This window comes from Ranitomeya imitator, chromosome 2 (assembly GCF_032444005.1).
Source record: "Ranitomeya imitator isolate aRanImi1 chromosome 2, aRanImi1.pri, whole genome shotgun sequence".
Lineage (NCBI taxonomy): Eukaryota > Metazoa > Chordata > Amphibia > Anura > Dendrobatidae > Ranitomeya > Ranitomeya imitator.
Window position 1 is genome coordinate 269,143,626 of NC_091283.1, and position 21,125 is coordinate 269,164,750.

Below are 21,125 nucleotides of genomic sequence, written 5' to 3' on the forward strand. Positions count from 1 at the left end.
TGTCTGATCCCCAGATGCATCGGGTCCATCCAGCAGCTGAAGAGTAAGTTTGGTAAAGGTTACCTCCTGGAGATGAAGGTGAAGGATTCCCAGAAGGTGGAGGAGATTCACCAGGAGATCAGACGCATCTTCCCGCAGGGGGACAGACAGGACAGGTAATGACGGCACCCACACACGCCATCCTCGTGGATCACATCAGGGCGGAGGACAACGTGTATGTCATCTCCACAGGTTCTCCTCGCTGCTGTGCTACAAGATCCCTATGGACAATGTGCAGTCCTTATCTCAGGCTTTCTCTCAGCTGGAGGAAGGTAAGAGCAGGAAGTGTAGTCATAGGGACTCAGACTTTCTAAAGTCTATAACTGATTATTGTCTTTTTTCCTGCTTGCAGCAAAGCGCGTTTACGACATTGAGGAGTACAGCTTCTCCCAGCCCACCCTGGAGCAGGTACTGCCTGTACACCTCTACTGCCCATTCTATGGGATTTGTCTATTCTACCCACATTCTGCGCACTACAGGAACCTCACAGGTTTAATATATCAGTAAACCTGATGAGAAGACCCCATCTTCTGTTATCTTCACATGCCCTAATAGCACACAAAGTGGACAACCCCTTTAAGGAGGTCCCGTCACATGACATAAATGTGTGATTTCTTTATCTGCTGTAAATGCCACTGTTCTCATGAATCCGGCGCTGTTTTCCTTTTGTTCCTGCTCCTCTCCATTGTTGAGATATGGCCTCCTCTTTCCTGTATGTAAATCTGATTTTATTGACAAAGTGGGCGTGTCTTCAAGAGCCTGCCCACAGGGGCCACACCCACAGTGCTAACAAGACAAGTTTTATATCCAGGGAAAAAGAGGCCATATCTCAGGAACAGAGAGGAGCAGGAACAATAGACAAACAGCAGCGGACTCAGCAGAAAAGCAGCATTTACACCACACAAGAAAACAACATATTTCTGGCAAGTGACATATCCCCTTTAAGTTAGAGGTCATTGTCATCATATTTGCCTCCCTGTTTTCTTAGGTTTTCCTGGACTTGGCCAAAGAGCAGGAGAGGGATGACTTCGACCAAGACGCCATGTTCAAATGGAGACCCCTGAAGTCTGAGAGCGTTTAACAAGCTGTCAGGGCATGCTGGGACTTCTAGTGTCACCACAGCCCAATGTCCACAGGGTGGAGGAGGGGTCAACTGAGCCATAAATACCACGAGGAGCAGTGAAGGGTTAACCCGAGACGGTGTTACCCATCCGCTCATCCAAGGAATGTGATATTCTATATAGCAGATAATGTGTATCACTGATTGTTACATTGTATCTTCCCATTAACCCTTCATATATACGACAATACGAGCCCAGATGCCGCTCGCGTCAGTGTTCGGGCTAAACTCACTTTTTATGAATTTTTAATTATGATTTTGTTTATTTTCTATATTAAAAAATAATTAAATGGTTTATATCCAGATACTGAAATCCTGTCCTTCTTTACAGCTGAGGGGTTGTTACAATGTATTAGTGTCAGTGTGCTTGCTGTCAGTAAATACAGATGTGTGATGTTTGTATTAAAAGTGGAAACGTATTATTATTATTTATTATTATAGCGCCATTTATTCCATGGCGCGTTACATGTGAAACTCATCTGGACCTCACACTGCTCGCACATCAAAGGGTTTGTTACAGTGTGTCAGCATCAAACGTTCAGGGATCATTGTGATATGGGTCCCAGTGCATCGTCTGGGCATCGATGCCACACCAACTTGTTGCTTGGATGCTCCCGGGCCACTGGTGTCTAGATAATAGCTTCATTCTGTTACTTTTGAAACCAAGGGCGGTCACTGACCACTCCTGCCGGCGACGCTGCTGCTTCACATAGCACCTCTTCCTTTTCCGGACTGCTCTGACAGGGTGTAACAGCCAACGTCATGCTGATTGACAGCTGATTTGCCGTCAATAGAGCAGAGTGGAAGAGAAGCAGCTGCTCTGTCGACAGGAAGCAGTAGAATCGCCGGCAGGAGCTATCAGTGACCTAACAGGAGCTGACGATACCACACGCTAGGCCGCAAGTCTCAGATTGGTGAGTTACATGGTACACTTGTCACACTGGCAGCCTTCGTTTCCGGAACCACGGCCCCAGTCTCCTCTTTGTACTGTATGTCTACATTGAAAGCGACAGCTCACATGAACATCCCTCTACTGCAGCCTAGTCGTTTCTCTCTCGGCTCTGACTGCTCACTTGGCTCAGCTCTTCTGGCCTTGGTCTCTCTCAGGCCTTCACTCAGGTCTGGTCTCTATCAGGCCTTCATTCAGGTATGGTCTTTCTCGGGTCTTCACACATGTCTGGTCTCTCTCTGGTCTTCACTCACATCTGGTCTTTCTCAGGTCTTCCCTCAGTTCTGGTCTCTCTCAGGTCTTCACTCAGGTCTGGTCTCTCTCGGGTCTTCACTTGGGTCAGGTCTCTCGGCTCCTTTACTCTGATCTGGTCTCTCAGCTCCTTTAGTCATATCTGGCTCCTTGATTTCTTTACTCGGGCCTGGTCTCTTTTCAGTCTTCACTTGGATCTGGTCTCTCTCAGGTCTTCACTCAGGTCTGGTCTCTCTCAGGTCTTCACTCAGGTCTGGTCTCTCTCGGGTCTTCACTTGGGTCAGGTCTCTCGGCTCCTTTACTCTGATCTGGTCTCTCAGCTCCTTTAGTCAGATCTGGCTCCTTGATTTCTTTACTCGGGCCTGGTCTCTTTTCAGTCTTCACTTGGATCTGGTCTCTCTCAGGTCTTCACTCAGGTCTGGTCTCTCTCAGGCCTTCACTCAGGTCTGGTCTGTCTCGGGTCTTTACTCACATCTGGTCTCTCTCAGGTCTTCACTCAGGTCTAGTATTAGTTAGGTCTTCACTCAGGTCTGGTCTCTCTCATGTCTTCACTCAGATCTAGTATTACTTGGGTCTTCACACCGGTCTGGTCTCTCTAGGGTTTTCACACAAGCAGGGGAAGATGGACAGGGGTCCGCAAAGACTGAAGGTAATGGATCCCAGGTGCACTGCTGGACAGGAAGGGAGATCCCTGGGGCTAACAGAGCCAGTGGGTAGAAGGTATGGTAAAGGAGGAACGAATGGTATGGCTGAAGATGCGTTGTGCTAAGAAAGTCAGGAATATGAAGTGCGTTGCCCTGTCCCATGTGTTACCACTTGATGAACTTTGACTGACCAGTAAACATTTGCTTGTTGCAATGAACTTAGTGTCTCCTGAGTTGTTTGTGAATGTGTAGGCCTGGAGACAGCAGAGGCTTGCGGCCCACAAGTGAGTGTGATGCACCCCACATCCTACAGCACACTGGACCTGGGACACTGCTTTCCTGTCAAGCACCAGAGCGTAACCGGACAGCAGCTCGGTCATGACTACCGCTCTTGCCCACTGTACATTTGGCGTTCTTGGCAGGATTGGTCCATGCATCAAGAAAACTTGGCAGAAGCGGTAAGGATTCAGTGAAAGCAAAGATGGCGTCAAGCACCGATTGTAAGATCGCGGTGAGCGAAATGGCGAGACGGAAGAAGCGAAAGATCTTGAAAACCCATCCAGTCTACCCGAGCCCTTGGCCAAGATTCACTAACCGGAACAAGACCGCAAGACCAAGTTTTCCTGGCCTATCCCGGAAAGTGACAACCAGACAAAAACGGCCATGTCAGATAGCTGCAGCCTTGCGGCCGGGCAGCACAGCTGAAAGCGATGGTGGCAGTCCCCGCAGTAAGTACACTTCAGCCGCCTGGAGAGGTCCCAGCCCAGAGAACAGCTCCTGCCCTCTTTCCCTCGTGTATATAGAGCAGCCCCCGGTCCCAGATGAGGCTAAGTTGGTGGCGACAGTGGTCCAGAGGAAGAAAGAGAGGGAGAAGTGGGTGTTGGCCCAATTGAAGTGTCTGAGGTCTGCAACCAGATGATGCAAAAAATCGTGAGGCACTTTGACTCTGTGAGTGGGTATGGATTCATTCAGGAGGCGATCACTGGCGACAAAGTATACGTCAACTCCGGTTCCTTACCGTATTGGCCCTACATGCTGCAGCAAGGAGACTGTCTCAGTTTCATTAAAGAAGATGTACCGTGAGGGTGGTATGCGGTGGTGTCCCTACTACCAGAAGGAGAACAATCTGCACAACCAGAAAAGGTGACCCTAGTGACCCTACAGGCCGGTTTAGGCCCACAGCATGAGGGACCCATGGTCAGGGCCCCACCACCTCCCAGTCTTGCGTTTTTCAGCTTCACAGAATGGAGCTGGAAGAACTGTGGAGAAACGGGATCCAGCATCTCATCTCATCCTCCACCGTCATTGTAAAGGACTCAGGCATGACTGAAGTGGCCAGTACTCCAATCATAGCACTTGGGCCCCCACTCAACCACCTATGTTGGGCGGTCTGGAGCAAGGGAGACCTGGGTTTGAAGGTGGCTGCAGCATCCAACATGGTGACCCGAAAACAAAAGGTCTATTCTGACCAAGTTAAAGTTGTGCTTGCTGCATGAAAGAGAAAATGAAAGTGAGAAGGGAACTGTTCCTGTTCCTGTGGGTTGGTGACCCTGAATGTGCCAGGAACCCCCCGGGTGTTGGCCAGGACAGCCAAAGTTTTCTTTTTCCACAGCCCAGTTGTTTTACTCAAGTTAAGAATCCCCCTGCTGGATTGAGAAACTGTGAACCACTGTCACGATAATGTGAATATGCCATGTTTGAGTATCTACCTAAAAGTTCCATGGCTTTGCAGACTCACGCTGTGGGCCTTTCCGACCCCCCTCTTCTCCCTCTGCCTGTGTGTGAAATCCTATACTTCTTCTCCCCCTCAAGAATTTATATGGCTTTATGCTGCGCAGTCAGACTCTGTGAAATTCCCTCATTCCCCCCTCCCACCTGGAACTGGTTAAAACTGGTACAGAAAGCCTGAGATTTTATTGTTCTCTGAAGGTTATGTATATTGGCACCAATCAGGGCTAGAGATATAAGAATTAAGTATTCCGGATGTCCATCGAGGGATCTATAATTCTCTGAAATCGCTAGAAGCTAAACCCAACAAGACCCGTAAGCGGGTCATCTAATTACACCGTGTGTACACTTAAAAGAATCGCCCCGACGTGGTGCACCTCCTGATCACTGTGGCTTTCATATACAAGATTCATACAGCGAGCTAGGCATAAAAATGGTTACCATAACTCTATGTAAAGGGGAGGTTTCAGCCTCTAAGTGAGGTTACCACAGGGGGAGCGCCTGGGTTTTAGGCTAGGAAATAAGGAGTGAAACAGCAGTCTTCCCGTGTCTTTGTCCAAGGTCTAGGTGATATACAGATGCGTGCTATGCATCTAGATGTGTACCCTCCTCCACAGCACATGGACGACCATGAGATAAGATGACATAACGAAATGTAAGTGATTTCTTCAAATGTTAATGCTATTTTATTTGTAATTGTATTGTACATAAGATATTTGTCTTCTTTATAATATGTTTTTATACTTCTGTAAACACTGCCTACCTTTTTTGGGGTAAAATTACTAGCTTGTCTCTCCTTGCTCTATAACGTACAGCCACGTCCTTTGAAGTGAATTACGCTACTATTCTGGGTTGGCTTCGGAACATTAATAATTAAGAAATCAGAGCTGGTGGCAGCAGAATTTGTCCTGCGCAATTGGGAGGCTTTATAGCGATCGGTGACATTAATAATTATTGTTCCCGCCTGAGTGGGAGTAGTTATATCGCCCTCGCTGCAGCGTTCCCAATAGCCAGTACATAGCAGGCAGCCTTTCTGGTGACTAATTACCCTAGGTGTAGTACCCTGACTGACCTGAGAGTAAGGGGGCGCCAGAGAGCTGCAAGTTCCAAACTGGAACAGGGAAGTGGGATAAATCCATTCCAGAAAGAACAAGTATCCTCCCCGTGAACCGTGACCTATTGGTGGCAGCACGGTGGGATTTCTGACAACCATTTAAGGGTCTCAAACCCTGTCTGCACTCATGGACTGTGCACATGCCCCATGGACTCTGTTCCATCTCCCCAAGAAGAACTCTACCTCTTGTTTTCCATGAATTTTGTCCACAGGGACTGCAAATCTGACACCAGGGCAGCATTGTGCAAGTTATTGTGCAAGTTATTAGGGACTGCTGTTCACAAAAGGGGGAGAGGAAGAAATGGATGACACAGTGGTCAACCCAGGTCAAGACTGCAAGAACTGTACCTTGTGTTAAAGGACTGATGAAGGACTGTATGGACTGTTCTCCTGGACTGCTGGAGCAATTGATGTGTTGACCCACAAGCCTTTAGTTACAAAGACCCCGAGTCTCCAAACTAGTGAGATCGGGGTCATTCGGACCCATGGAGACAAATGTAAAACCCAATGTCCCTACCGGGTTGAAGAAAGTGGTCTATGCCGATGAACTGATGAGCAACTATTGTGTTGGCATAAGGGCCATTGTTTAACAGGAAATATGGACTAAGATGGACATTAGTCTGAGGTTCTAACCAAGAGGACCACCTAATTAAAGTGTTGTACAGGAGGAGAAATTGGTAAGCGCCCAAGGACTGCAGGGCTGTTATGTTGGCCTACAGGCCCAAGAACTTGAGCTCTTTTACTGTGGGGTCAGGTGGCTCTATGGCAATGGGCACACTATACCCTGGGAAGAGGAGACTACTGGTTTTATGTGAATTTTATATGCTGTGTGTTGTCTTACAAGTTCCAGAATGGTCGAGAACGACCATATTCAAAAAGGGTAGGAATGTAATATTGATTGACTGTTCTGCTGCTTTCCTACCCCTGAAGACAACAATGGAGCTATGTCTACAGTGTGGTTTTAAATATAATGTGAATAGTGATGTGAGTCTTGAACCTGGAGTTGTGTGCGGTGGCTCCTGAGGATGGAAGCAGGGAGGTGAGTGTGATGCACCCCACACCATACAGCACCCTAGGACTGGGACACCCATTGTCTGTAAAGTGCCAGAGCAAAACTGGACAGCAGCTCGGTCATGACTACCACTCTCGTGCACTTTACCTACGGACCGGTGTGATGTCACCACTGTGTATGATAAATGCAGCTGGAGACAATTGTCTGCAGAGCACAAAGCATCCATTAGATGCCAACAATCCCTATTCCTGATCCATGGCCATAGAGAAAGTCCAGGGGCAATGCTCCGCTGTATCTAATCCTGCCAGCCTAGCCTTGTATCTAACCCTGTCCTGTTCTTACTGTAGGTGGCGCTTTCTCCTCGCCTCCGTCATTGGCAGTAGTCACATCCCCTATTGTTTGTGAACACATCTTAAGGACGGCGGCAGCAGGAAGAGTCACGGCAGGAAAAGTGTAGTTTCCCCAATTTCCTGCGTTCTGCCTGCAATCAGAGATATTCCCTGCCCGCTGTGTATTCTCCAGTGACTGCCTGCAGGGGGACAGTGCCTGTGGCTGCCTCTGCTGTTTTGGGGGCTTTATTCTAGGATTTGGATGTTTTTTCCACCAATGTGGAGATGTATTTCGGTGTAGTGGTGACCGTGCTGGGACGTAAGTGCTGCCGCCTGTCAGGATCCTTCATTATGGCTGACGCTTGTCTGTCGCTGATTTTCTACTTTTGTCTTGTTGCAGTTTGTACCCTGGGAGGAGAAGCGAGCGGTGAGTCCACACATTTATATCTGTGTCTGACCTGGGGATGGGGCGTGTGGCAGCGTTTGGCATACATGCATACCCACAAACACTGACCAGTAGTCTAGTGGAAGCCACTCCAAGTTCCTATGGACCAAGCCTGGAAGCCAGCTCCTTGTTCCTGAGTTTTTGGAGCAATTTTTCTATTTCCTGAAAAGTTTCAGAAACTTCCTTGAACAGTTCTGCTGATATCACCAATAGTTTGCACTTGGATTCATAATGTCTCCACTGAAAATCTATGACATGGTGGGAATAGGTAGATGTGATAGAAGAGAAGATGCTGATGAGAAGTTCAAGACTCTGTTCACATCTTATGTTCTTACGTTCAGTGTATGTGCCAGGAAAGCTCTGGGAGTCTACAATAATCAATGGTTTATTCTTGATGTACCATATATTCTGAGAGGGTTAAGATTGAGATGTGAACGCCACCTAGAAGATGGATCAGGAAAGAAGTTCTTGCTATTCCTCACATCTTCGGAAAAGGAAATGTCTGTAGGGAATTTATGGAGAAAGTAATATGAAAAGTAAGGATTTTGGACTAATAAAATTTGGATGTGTTGACTAAGATGTTGGGTCAGGGAGATGTGGATGTCTTGGCTAAGATCTTGAGTCGAGAAGATGTGAATATGATGGCCAAGATTTTGAGTAGGAGAGATATAGATGGTCTTGGCTAAGCCATTGGGTCAGTTACATCTAGATGGTCTTGGCTAAGATTTTCAGTCAGGAAGATGTGGATTGTCTTGGTTAAGATGTTTGGTTGAGGACATGTGGATGGTCCTGGCTAAGGTGTTAGGTCGGCGAAATGTGGATGGTCTTGGTTAAGATGTTGGATCGGCGAAACATGGATAATCTTGTCTAAGATGTTGGGTCAGGGAAATGTGGATGATCTTGGCTAAGATGTTGGGTCTGGGAAATGTGCATGAGCTTGGGTTAGAAGTTGGGTTGGGGAGATGTGGATGGTCTTGGCTAAGCCGTTGGGTCGGTTAGATCTAGATGGTCTTAGCTAAGATTTTCAGTCAGGAAGATGTGGATGGTCTTGGCTAAGATGTTTGGTCGAGGACATGTGGAAGGTCTTGGACAAGATGTTGGGTCAAGCAATGTGTATGGTCTTGGTTAAGATGTTGGGTTGCAGAGATGTGGAGGGTCTTGGATAAGATGTTGGAGCGAGTAGATGTGGATGGTCTTGAACAAGAAGTTGGAGTGAGGAGATGTGGATGGTCTTGGCTACAGTGTTGGAGCAAGGAGATGTGGATAGTCTTGGCAAAAATGTTGGGTCCGGGAGATGTGGATGGTCTTGGCTAAGATTTTGGGTCCGGGAGATGTGGATGGTCTTGGTTAAGATGTTGGGTTGGGAAAAAGTGAATGGTCATGGCTAACATGTTAGGTCGGGGAAATGTGAATGGTGTTAGCTAAGCTGTTCAGTTGAGGACATGTGGATGGCCTTGGCTAAGATGTTGGGTCCAGGAAATGTAGATGGTCTTGGCTAAGATTTTTGGTAGTGAAGATGTGGATGGTCTTGACTAAGATGTTGGGTTGAGGAGATGTTGATAATCTTGGCTAAGCTGAAGAGTTGGGGACATGTGAATGATCTTGGCTAAGATGCTAGGTCGGGGAAATGTGGATGGTCTTAGCTAAGATGTTAGGTAGTCGAAGATATGGATAGTCTTGGCTATGATGTTGGATCTGGGAGATGTAGATGGTCTTGGCTAAGATTTTCGGTAGGGAATATGTGGCTGGTCTTGACTCTCACTGATGGTTTGCATTTTTAAAATCGTGAATGAAGAGGTTCAGGCAATTATTGCAATGTGTAAGGGGCCGATAAGTGATTTTTAACCTACGAGGTATAAACTTACATTTACCGATATGGAGCATACTGTACGTTCTTTTCTACGTGTTTTTGTGAAAATGCGGCTCGATAATGTCATAAAAAAGCAAAACAATGTGGTGGGAATTAGTCAGAGAATGAGGTCATTTATTGTTCCAGAGGCCTATGTCACTATCCGGGCCGCAGGTACTAATCTCTGGCTGACGGGAAACATGAAAATCTCACTGAATTTCTACAGAACATCATGTGGCCAACACCCAAGGATGGAGAGAAGATATGACTGATATAGATATTTATGGTCAGCAAGTGCGCCAATCACCCCCCACCCCTCCCCCCCCCCCAAAAAAAAAAATCAACTTCCCCTAAAAAAGACTAATATACCATAATATTCAGAAAGTTGACAGTAACTGTGCGTAACATTCTCATTCCTTCCAGCACATACTGAGAAAGGAAGGTAAGTAACGAGACACACGGACAAGGCAACTTTCAGCTGTATTGTTCCTTAAAAACTCCAAAAATAGAGTTGTACGCTCAATGTAAATCCGTCAGTCTGTGAGTACAGGGATCGTGTAATCTCATCAGTCTGTGAGTACAGGGACCGTGTAATCTCATCAGTCTGTGAGTACGAGGATCATGTAATCTCATCAGTCTGTGAGTGCAGGGATCGTGTAATGTCATCAGTCTGTGAGTACAGGGACCGTGTAATCTCATCAGTCTGTGAGTACAGGGATCATGTAATCTCATCAGTCTGTGAGTGCAGGGATCATGTAATCTCATCAGTCTGTGAGTACAGGGATCGTGTAATCTCATCAGTCTGTGAGTACAGGGATCGTGTAATCTCATCAGTCTGTGAGTGCAGGGATCGTGTAATCTCATCAATCTGTGAGTGCAGGGATCGTGTAATCTCATCAGTCTGAGTGCAGGGATCGTGTAATCTCATCAGTCTGTGAGTGCAGGGATCGTGTAATCTCATCAGTCTGTGAGTGCAGGGATCGTGTAATCTCATCAGTCTGAGTGCAGGGATCGTGTAATGTCATCAGTCTGAGTGCAGGGATCATGTAATCTCATCAGTCTGTGAGTACAGGGATCGTGTAATCTCATCAGTCTGTGAGTGCAGGGATCATGTAATCTCATCAGTCTATGAGGACAGGGACCGTGTAATCTCATCAGTCTGTGAGTACAGGGATCGTGTAATCTCATCAGTCTGTGAGTGCAGGGATCGTGTAATCTCATCAGTCTGAGTTTAGGGATCGTGTAATCTCATCAGTCTGTGAGTACAGGGACCGTGTAATCTCATCAGTCTGTGAGGACAGGGACCGTGTAATGTCATCAGTTTGAGTGCAGGGATCGTGTAATCTCATTAATCTGTGAGTTCAGGGATCGTGTAATCTCATCAGTCTGTGAGTTCAGAGATCGTGTAATCTCATCAGTCTGTGAGTGCAGGGATCGTGTAATCTCATCAGTCTGTGAGTGCAGGGATCCTGTAATCTCATCAGTCTGAGTTTAGGGATCGTGTAATCTCATCAATCTGTGAGTACAGGGACCGTGTAATCTCATCAGTCTGTGAGTGCAGGGATCGTGTAATCTCATCAGTCTGTGAGTACAGGGATCATGTAATCTCATCAATCTGTGAGTGCAGGGATCGTGTAATCTCATCAGTCTGAGTTTAGGGATCGTGTAATCTCATCAGTCTGTGAGTACAGGGACCGTGTAATCTCATCAGTCTGTGAGTGCAGGGATCGTGTAATCTCATCAGTCTGTGAGGACAGGGACCGTGTAATGTCATCAGTCTTGAGTGCAGGGATCGTGTAATCTCATTAATCTGTGAGTGCAGGGATCGTGTAATCTCATCAGTCTGTGAGTGCAGGGATCATGTAATCTCATCAGTCTGTGAATGCAGGGATCATGTAATCTCATCAGTCTGTGAGTACAGGGATCGTGTAATCTCATCAGTCTGTGAATGCAGGGATCATGTAATCTCATCAGTCTGTGAGTACAGCGATCGTGTAATCTCATCAGTCTGTGAGTTCAGGGATTGTGTAATCTCATCAGTCTGTGAGTGCAGGGATGGTGTAATCTCATTAATATGTGAGTGACCGCAGGGGTCAGTATTGGGACCTGTTCTCTTCAACATATTCATTAATGATCTGGTAGAAGGTTTACACAGTAAAATATCGATATTTGCAGATGATACAAAACTATGTAAAGCAGTTAATACAAGAGAAGATAGTATTCTGCTACAGATGGATCTGGATAAGTTGGAAACTTGGGCTGAAAGGTGGCAGATGAGGTTTAACAATGATAAATGTAAGGTTATACACATGGGAAGAGGGAATCAATATCACCATTACACACTGAACGGGAAACCACTGGGTAAATCTGACAGGGAGAAGGACTTGGGGATCCTAGTTAATGATAAACTTACCTGGAGCAGCCAGTGCCAGGCAGCAGCTGCCAAGGCAAACAGGATCATGGGGTGCATTAAAAGAGGTCTGGATACACATGATGAGAGCATTATACTGCCTCTGTACAAATCCCTAGTTAGACCGCACATGGAGTACTGTGTCCAGTTTTGGGCACCGGTGCTCAGGAAGGATATAATGGAACTAGAGAGAGTACAAAGGAGGGCAACAAAATTAATAAAGGGGATGGGAGAACTACAATACCCAGATAGATTAGCGAAATTAGGATTATTTAGTCTAGAAAAAAGACGACTGAGGGGCGATCTAATAACCATGTATAAGTATATAAGGGGACAATACAAATATCTCGCTGAGGATCTGTTTATACCAAGGAAGGTGACGGGCACAAGGGGGCATTCTTTGCGTCTGGAGGAGAGAAGGTTTTTCCACCAACATAGAAGAGGATTCTTTACTGTTAGGGCAGTGAGAATCTGGAATTGCTTGCCTGAGGAGGTGGTGATGGCGAACTCAGTCGAGGGGTTCAAGAGAGGCCTGGATGTCTTCCTGGAGCAGAACAATATTGTATCATACAATTATTAGGTTCTGTAGAAGGACGTAGATCTGGGTATTTATTATGATGGAATATAGGCTGAACTGGATGGACAAATGTCTTTTTTCGGCCTTACTAACTATGTTACTATGTTACTATGTTACTATGAGTGCAGGGATCTGTTGTGAATTCCGCTCTTGGGCTCCCTCCGGTGGTTGTAAGTGGCACTTTTGTGAGTTCTGCTCTTGGGCTCCCTCCGGTGGTTTTAAGTGGTATGGCTGCTCCTTGGATTTAGCAGTCTGCAGCTGCTTCCACTGATTGTCTTTCTGCTCGGCTATTTATGCCTGGCTCTTCCCTTTAGCTAGTGCCACTTGTCTATGATTCCTGGTTGGATTCACTTCTCTCTTGGATTTCCCTGATATCCTGACCAGTCCTGCAAAGTTAAGTCCTTGCTTTGCTCTTTTCTGTCCACATGTTGTGGACTTATTCGTTCTGTGCATTCTATGTTTTGTCCAGCTTGTTAGTATGGATTAATTCAGTTAAGCTGGAAGCTCTGGGAAGCAGATTTACCCTCCACACCTTTAGTCAGGTGTGGAGATTTTTGTAAACTCTGTGTGGATTTTTGTAGTTTTTATACTGACCGCACAGTATTCTATCCTGTCTTATCTATCTAGCTAGACTGGCCTCCTGTGCTACATCCTGGTTTCATTCTGTGTATGTCTTTTCCCTCTCCACTCACAGTCATTACTTGTGGGGGGCTATCTATCCTTTGGGGATTTTCTCTGAGGCAAGATAGTTTTCCTGTTTCTATCTTTAGGGGTAGTTAGTTCTCAGGCTGTGATGAGGTGCCTAGGGAGTGACAGGAGCATCCCACGGCTACTTCTAGTGTTGTGTTGAGCTTAGGGACTGCGGTCAGTACAGGTACCACCTCCTTCAGAGCTCATCCCATGTTGCTCCTAAACCACCAGTTCATAACAGGGATCATGTAATCTCATCAGTCTGTGAGTGCAGGGATCATGCAATCTCATCAGTCTGTGAATGCAGTGATCATGTAATCTCATCAGTCTGTGAGTACAGGGACCGTGTAATCTCATAAGTCTGTGAGTGCAGGGATCGTGTAATCTCATCAGTCTGTGAGGACAGGGACCGTGTAATGTCATCAGTCTGAGTGCAGGGATCGTGTAATCTCATTAATCTGTGAGTGCAGGGATCGTGTAATCTCATCAGTCTGTGAGTGCAGGGATCATGTAATCTCATCAGTCTGTGGATGCAGGGATCATGTAATCTCATCAGTCTGTTAGTACAGGGATCGTGTAATCTCATTAATCTGTGAGTGCAGGGATCATGTAATCTCATCAGTCTGTGAGTGCAGGGATCATGTAATCTCATCAGTCTGTGAGTACAGGGATCGTGTAATCTCATCAGTCTGTGAGTTCAGGGATTGTGTAATCTCATCAGTCTGTGAGTGCAGGGATGGTGTAATCTCATTAATCTGTGAGTGCAGGGATCATGTAATCTCATCAGTCTGTGAGTGCAGGGATCATGTAATCTCATCAGTCTGTGAATGCAGGGATCATGTAATCTCATCAGTCTGTGAGTACAGGGATCGTGTAATCTCATCAGTCTGTGAGTACAGGGATCATGTAATCTCATCAGTCTGTGAGTGCAGGGATCGTGTAATCTCATCAGTCTGAGTGCAGGGATCGTGTAATCTCATTAATCTGTGAGTGCAGGGATCGTGTAATCTCATCAGTCTGTGAGTACAGGGATCATGTAATCTCATCAGTCTGTGAGTACAGGGATCGTGTAATCTCATCAGTCTGTGAGTACAGGGATCGTGTAAACTCATCAGTCTGTGAGTGCAGGGATCGTGTAATCTAATCAGTCTGTGAGTTCAGGGATCGTGTAATCTCATCAGTCTGAGTGCAGGGATAGTGTAATCTCATCAGTCTGTGAGTGCAGGGATCGTGTAATCTCATCAGTCTGTGAGTACAGGGATCGTGTAATCTCATCAGTCTGTGAGTACAGGGATCGTGTAATCTCATCAGTCTGTGAGTACAGGGATCGTGTAATCTCATCAGTCTGTGAGTGCAGGGATCGTGTAATCTCATCAGTCTGAGTGCAGGGATCGTGTAATCTCATTAATCTGTGAGTGCAGGGATCATGTAATCTCATCAGTCTGTGAGTACAGGGATCATGTAATCTCATCAGTCTGTGAGTACAGGGATCATGTAATCTCATCAGTCTGTGAGTGCAGGGATTGTGTAATCTCATCAGTCTGTGAGTACAAGGATTGTGTAATCACATCAGTCTGAGTGCAGGGATCGTGTAATCTCATCAGTCTGTGAGTGCAGGGATCGTGTAATCTCATCAGTCTGTGAGTGCAGGGATTGTGTAATCTCATCAGTCTGAGTGCAGGGATCATGTAATCTCATCAGTCTGTGAGTGCAGGGATCGTGTAATCTCATTAATCTGTGAGTGCAGGGATCGTGTAATCTCATTAATCTGTGAGTGCAGGGATCCTGTAATCTCATCAGTCTGTGAGTGTAGGGATCCTGTAATCTCATTAATCTGTGAGTGCAGGGATCATGTTGTTAAGAAGAGAATTGCAGTGACATCTCTATTCATGCCCAAAAACAGCTTGCTATGATGCATACAGATCGGCAGGTACATGCCCCCGAGATTCCTAGGATCTGGGATCCTGTGATTGGGTGTCCCGGAATCACCTCCTGTCACAAGTTCCCATCAGCCGTGATTCCGATTGGATCTTTTTCTTTCTATCCTGTTACAAATAATTATCTCTTTCTATTAAGACTTCACAATCAATAGCATCGAGCTGAGAGCTCTGCCGTCCACCAGCCTGAATAATGGGAACAAGCTGGAGCTGAAGTGTGAGGTGGGCTTCGCCAAGACCACAGACTTCTCCTTGAACAGCACATTCACCTTTTATAAGGAGGATGAAACAATACGTACAATCAGCTCCACCCAAGACCACGCGTCCTACGTCATCCCGAAGGTCAGGGTGTCCAATTCTGGGCAGTTCAAATGTGAGGTGTCTGTGGCCGGAAGGATAAAGACCAGTGACGACCTCGAGATTAGGGTGACCGGTGAGTGCACGAGAGATCCTGGGGTCATTGTAAATCTTCTGAGAACATAAGATGGTGCCTTCTTGTACCTGGTCTCCATGGGTGGTATTGGGGTAACGACGGACACATGTCACCAGCCGTAGTTGTGGTCACCATTATTTAGGGATTTCCTTCCAGTGATCTTCTGCCTCTTCTCCAGGCCTGTCCGGTCCTCTCATTAACGTTTCCAAGGACGAGGTCAGCGAAGGAGATGAAGTCATAGTCAGATGCGAGGCTCCGGAGGAATGGTCCTACAAGACCTTCAAATTCTACAAGATCCATCAAAAAGCGGAAGAGGTGAAGACCAAGTCCACTGGGAAGAATCACGAAGAGGTCAAGTTTATGATCAAAGAAGGAGAGAACATTTTACAATTTAAGTGCGAAGTCCAACTCGTCCTTACAGGGGAATCCTCCCCGGCCAGCACCATGAAGACGGTCACTGTGGTGGGTGAGTATGGCCCTCTCGTGAATGAAGAGCTGGGCCCATGAAGTCTGGGCGTTCTTGTTAGTATTATTTAGGCACTAGACATATCCCATTAGCTCCATATCCCGGTATTAGGCGGTATTATTTATTCACTGGACAAACCACAATAGCTCCATATGGCGGAAATATGTAGATTCTGGACATAATCTCATTAGCTCCATGTGGCGGAAATATTTAGATACTGGACATATTTTATTAGCTCCATATGACAGTATTAATTAGATACTGGACATATCTCATTAGCTCCATATGACGGTATTATTTAGATACTGGACATATCTCATTAGCTCCATATGGCATTACTATTTAAATAATGGACATATTCTATTAGCTCCATATAGCAGTAATATTTACATCCTGGACATATTTTATTAGCTCCATATGGCGGTACTATTTAGATACTGGACATATTTTGTTACCTCCGTATAGAGGTAATATTTAGATATTGGACATATTTCATTAGCTCCATATGGCGGTATTATATATACACTAGACATATCTCCTAATCTCCATATTGTGGTATAATTTAGATACTGGACATTTTTTATTTGCTCCATATGGCGGTATTATTTAGTCACTGTACATATCTCATTAGTTGCAAATGGCGGTATTATTTATACACTAGACATATCTCACTAGCTCCATATGGCAGTAATATTTAGGCACTTGGTATTTTTGATTAAGTATGAATGACAGTGCCACAGGCCTTTGATGTATTTTATCTCTGGCATATGCCAGTATCTTGGTATATAATATTGGCGCTGTATGGCGGTATTATTTCACAGTACTGTTCCGTTTGCTTTACAGCTCCATTTTCTATACCAAGAATCGAAGTTTTCCCTTCCCACAATTTCACCGAAGGAGGAAACATGTCGGTGAAATGTTCTTTTCAGGAAGGTCGGACGCGGTCCCACGACGTGAAGCTGACGCTGCAAAAGGACGGCCACATTATCAACAGCTCTACCACGAACACGCTGTCCTACCATCGAGTCGCCATGGTGGAAGACATGGGCAACTACACCTGTAAGGTGGAGAGCAAAAGGACCTCCAAGTCCAGCAGCGCCAAGATTGAGATAGCCGGTAAGTGCTCGGCGCACAGCCGGTAAGTGCTCGGCGCACAGCCGGTAAGTGCCCTGTGCGCCCACCACAAGGGGGCTACACGTCACAAGCCCACCCAAGTGCAGGGCACACGTACTCACCAGGATGCAGATTAAAGGGAATCTCCTTCTTTTTATCTCTCCCCTTTACTTTTCAGAACTTTTCCCAAGACCTCAACTAAGTCTGAAGAGAAGCTCCAAGAACGAATTCATCAATGAGAACGACAACATAGAACTGAGATGCTCGGTCGCCGGATTACCGGCTGGAGCTTCCGATCGTCTGGAGTATAAATTCATAGAAAGCAGACAAAAGAGGAAATCCACCCGGAAGGGAGGCAAATTTACCATGACAGCAATCGAGAAGTATAGCGGATCCTACGTGTGTCAGGTCACCATCGCCAACATCACCAAGGAAAGTGAACCCCTGGACGTGCAGATCTATGGTGAGTGTAGGGAGGAGTCGATGGAAAGCGCCGGGAGTCATATATATATATATATATATATATATATATATATATATATATATATCCTATTTCTCTCTTCTCTTAATATCAGCTCCAGTCAAGAACCCGGTCCTGACGCACATCATGAGAAGTAACAAGACGGTGGTCCTTGGAGACACCCTAGAACTGACGTGCAAGATCCAGTCCGGGACGCCACCCATTATATATTCCTTGCTCAGAGGAAAAGATCTTCTGGAGAAACAGATCATTCACGGGGACAAGGAAGCTCGATTTCTAGTAAATTCGTCCACTTCGCATGACCTGGGGCAGTACAGCTGTCAAGCGACCAATCGAAACACCCAAAGTACTGGGAAGTACAGCAACATCGTGAACGTCACGGTCATCAGTAAGTCTCAGTAACACTGCTGTATGGGAAGATTAATGTGCAAGTGCTGGGGGCTTGCTGGTGCTCTTCAGTGTTGGGCAGCTATCACCCACTTCTATGGATGGCAGAAACACTAACAGTGATCACAGGCTGCACTGCTATCTATGGGAGGCAGAAGCACTAACAGTGATCACAGGCTGCACTGCTATCTATGGAAGGCAGACACACTAACAGTGATCACAGACTGCACTGCTATCTATGGGAGGCAGAAACACTAACAGTGATCACAGTCTGCACTGCTATCTATGGGAGGCAGAAAGACTAACAGTGATCACAGTCTGCACTGCTATCTATGGAAAGCAGAAATACTTACAGTGATCACAGTCTGCACTGCTATCTATGGGAGGCAGAAACACTAACAGTGATCACAGCCTACACTACTATCTATGGGAGGCAGAAACACTAACAGTGATCACAGGCTGCACTGCTATCTATGGGAGGCAGAACAGTAACAGTGATCACAGGCTGGACTGCTATCTATGGAAGGCAGAAACACTAACACTGATCACAGTTTGTACTGCTATCTATGGGAGGCAGAAACACTAACAGTGATCACAGTCTGCACTGCTATCTATGGAAAGCAGAAACACTAACAGTGATCACAGTCTGCACTGCTATCTATGGAAAGCAGAAATACTTACAGTGATCACAGGCTGCACTGCTATCTATGGGAGGCAGAAACACTAACACTGATCACAGTTTGTACTGCTATCTATGGGAGGCAGAAACACTAACAGTGATCACAGGCTGCACTGCTATCTATGGGAGGCAGAAACACTAACACTGATCACAGTTTGTACTGCTATCTATGGGAGGCAGAAACACTAACAGTGATCACAGTCTGCACTGCTATCTATGGAAGGCAGAAACACTAACAGTGATCACAGCCTACACTGCTATCTATGGGAGGCAGAAACACTAACAGTGATCACAGGCTGCACTGCTATCTATGGGAGGCAGAAACACTAACACTGATCACAGTTTGTACTGCTATCTATGGGAGGCAGAAACACTAACAGTGATCACAGTCTGCACTGCTATCTATGGAAAGCAGAAACACTAACAGTGATCACAGTCTGCACTGCTATCTATGGAAAGCAGAAACACTAACACTGATCACAGTTTGTACTGCTATCTATGGGAGGCAGAAACACTAACAGTGATCACAGGCTGCACTGCTATCTATGGGAGGCAGAAACACTAACACTGATCACAGTTTGTACTGCTATCTATGGGAGGCAGAAACACTAACAGCGATCACAGTCTGCACTGCTATCTATGGAAGGCAGAAACACTAACAGTGATCACAGCCTACACTGCTATCTATGGGAGGCAGAAACACTAACAGTGATCACAGGCTGCACTGCTATCTATGGGAGGCAGAAACACTAACACTGATCACAGTTTGTACTGCTATCTATGGGAGGCAGAAACACTAACAGTGATCACAGGCTGCACTGCTATCTATGGGAGGCAGAAACACTAACACTGATCACAGTTTGTACTGCTATCTATGGGAGGCAGAAACACTAACAGTGATCACAGTCTGCACTGCTATCTATGGAAGGCAGAAACACTAACAGTGATCACAGTCTGCACTGCTATCTATGGGAGGCAGAAGCACTAACAGTGATCACAGTCTGCACTGCTATCTATGGAAGGCAGAAACACTAACAGTGATCACAGTCTGCACTGCTATATATGGAAGGCAGAAACACTAACAGTGATCACAGTCTGCACTGCTATCTATGGAAGACAGAAGCACTAACAGTGATCACAGACTGCAGTGCTACATATGGTAGGCAGAAACACTAACAGTGATCCCAGATAACTAGATTTCAAGTGAGAAATGTTGCATAACTTCTCATAGATGTGATTTTTAGTTACATGACATGATATGCTCCAGTCACATCCAAAGCTGCATACACCATTCTGAACTTTGTAATTCGGAGTCATGAGACCATGTGTCCCCATTAATCCCCCTCTCTTGTCTCCTGCAGTCCCCATTAGCACCGCTCATCTGAAAATCATCCCGTCCGATGGGGATGTGGAGGAGGGCTCCAATCTGACCTTGGTCTGTCAGGTGGAGGTCGGGACGCTGCCAATCACCTTCCTGTTCTACAGAAAGAAGGGGAACGAGGTCCTTCTGCAGAACGTGACGGAGACCAAGAAGCAGCACAGCATTCACCATCTGCCCAGGTTCAGCAAGCAGGAGGACGGCAGCTACTTCTGTGCAGCCTCCAACCGGGCACAGAAGGAGGTCCGGAGCCAGACTAAGGAGGCCAGAGGTCAGGACCTGCTTCCATAGTGGGGTAGATGGAGGTGTAGGGGGAGTGCTCCACTCACATCCAAAGCTGCACTTTGCTGCCTCCTTGGGGACAGATGTAAGTGAAGAGAAAGGGGCTCAGGAGGTCAGGGGGCCACATCCATCTCTATAGCAGGTGGGATTGTGCATTCTGAGCAGCTATTAGGCAGTTACGTCTGTGCCCGCCCCTGAGGATCCTCATCCACATATTGGGGACACGCTGTCTTCAGCTTCTAACAACCGCGGGGTCTCATACTTGTGTTTTTCCTCTGCTAGCGGTCCTCGCGACCTGGAAGAAGGGGGTCATCGGTTCTTTTGTCCTGCTGATCGTTCTAGCCGCCACTGCCATCTGTGCATACCTGCACATGGACAAGAAGAAAAGGGGTGAGGACATCTCCGAATCACTGGGTAGTAGAAGGGTTAATGATAACATCCCTGGTGGTCTAGGGTAAATGGGTTAATTATGACAACCCTGCTGGTCTACGGTAGTAGAAGGGTTATTGATAACATCCCTGGTGTTCTAGGGTAGTAGAAGGGTTAATGACAACATCCCTGGTGGTCTAGGGTGAAAGGGTTAATGATAACCCTGGTTGTCTAGGGTAGTAGAAGGGTTAATGATTATATCCTGTGTGGTCTAGGGTAGTGTATGAGTTAGTCATAACATCCTTAGTGGCCTATGGTAGTTGAAGGGTTAGTGATAACATCCCTGTTTTTCTAGGGTAAAAGATGGATTAATGATAACATCTCTGGTGGTCCAGGATAGTAGAAGGGTTAGTGATAACATCCCTTGTGGTCTAGGGTAGTA

At 46.2% G+C, this 21,125-nt stretch overlaps 2 protein-coding genes across 2 annotated transcripts in view; both read left to right on the forward strand.

Annotated features, from left to right (window-relative positions):
- LOC138663076 (ABC-type organic anion transporter ABCA8-like) overlaps nt 1–1,464 on the forward strand; it is a 95,685-nt gene extending 94,221 nt beyond the window's left edge. Inside the window, exons 37-40 of the mRNA XM_069749142.1 lie at nt 15–155; nt 232–311; nt 392–447; nt 1,028–1,464. Coding sequence (XP_069605243.1) covers nt 15–155; nt 232–311; nt 392–447; nt 1,028–1,120 — 370 coding nt within the window. The 3' untranslated portion in view covers nt 1,121–1,464. The remainder of the gene's footprint in view (nt 1–14; nt 156–231; nt 312–391; nt 448–1,027) is intronic.
- Nucleotides 1,465–7,267: 5,803 nt separating this feature from the next.
- Nucleotides 7,268–21,125, forward strand: part of PECAM1 (platelet and endothelial cell adhesion molecule 1) — a 55,697-nt gene continuing 41,839 nt past the window's right edge. Inside the window, exons 1-9 of the mRNA XM_069749143.1 lie at nt 7,268–7,506; nt 7,588–7,614; nt 15,235–15,528; nt 15,707–15,994; nt 16,838–17,110; nt 17,286–17,570; nt 17,683–17,976; nt 20,016–20,303; nt 20,597–20,704. Of these exons, the coding sequence (XP_069605244.1) occupies nt 7,473–7,506; nt 7,588–7,614; nt 15,235–15,528; nt 15,707–15,994; nt 16,838–17,110; nt 17,286–17,570; nt 17,683–17,976; nt 20,016–20,303; nt 20,597–20,704 (1,891 nt within the window). The 5' untranslated portion in view covers nt 7,268–7,472. The remainder of the gene's footprint in view (nt 7,507–7,587; nt 7,615–15,234; nt 15,529–15,706; nt 15,995–16,837; nt 17,111–17,285; nt 17,571–17,682; nt 17,977–20,015; nt 20,304–20,596; nt 20,705–21,125) is intronic.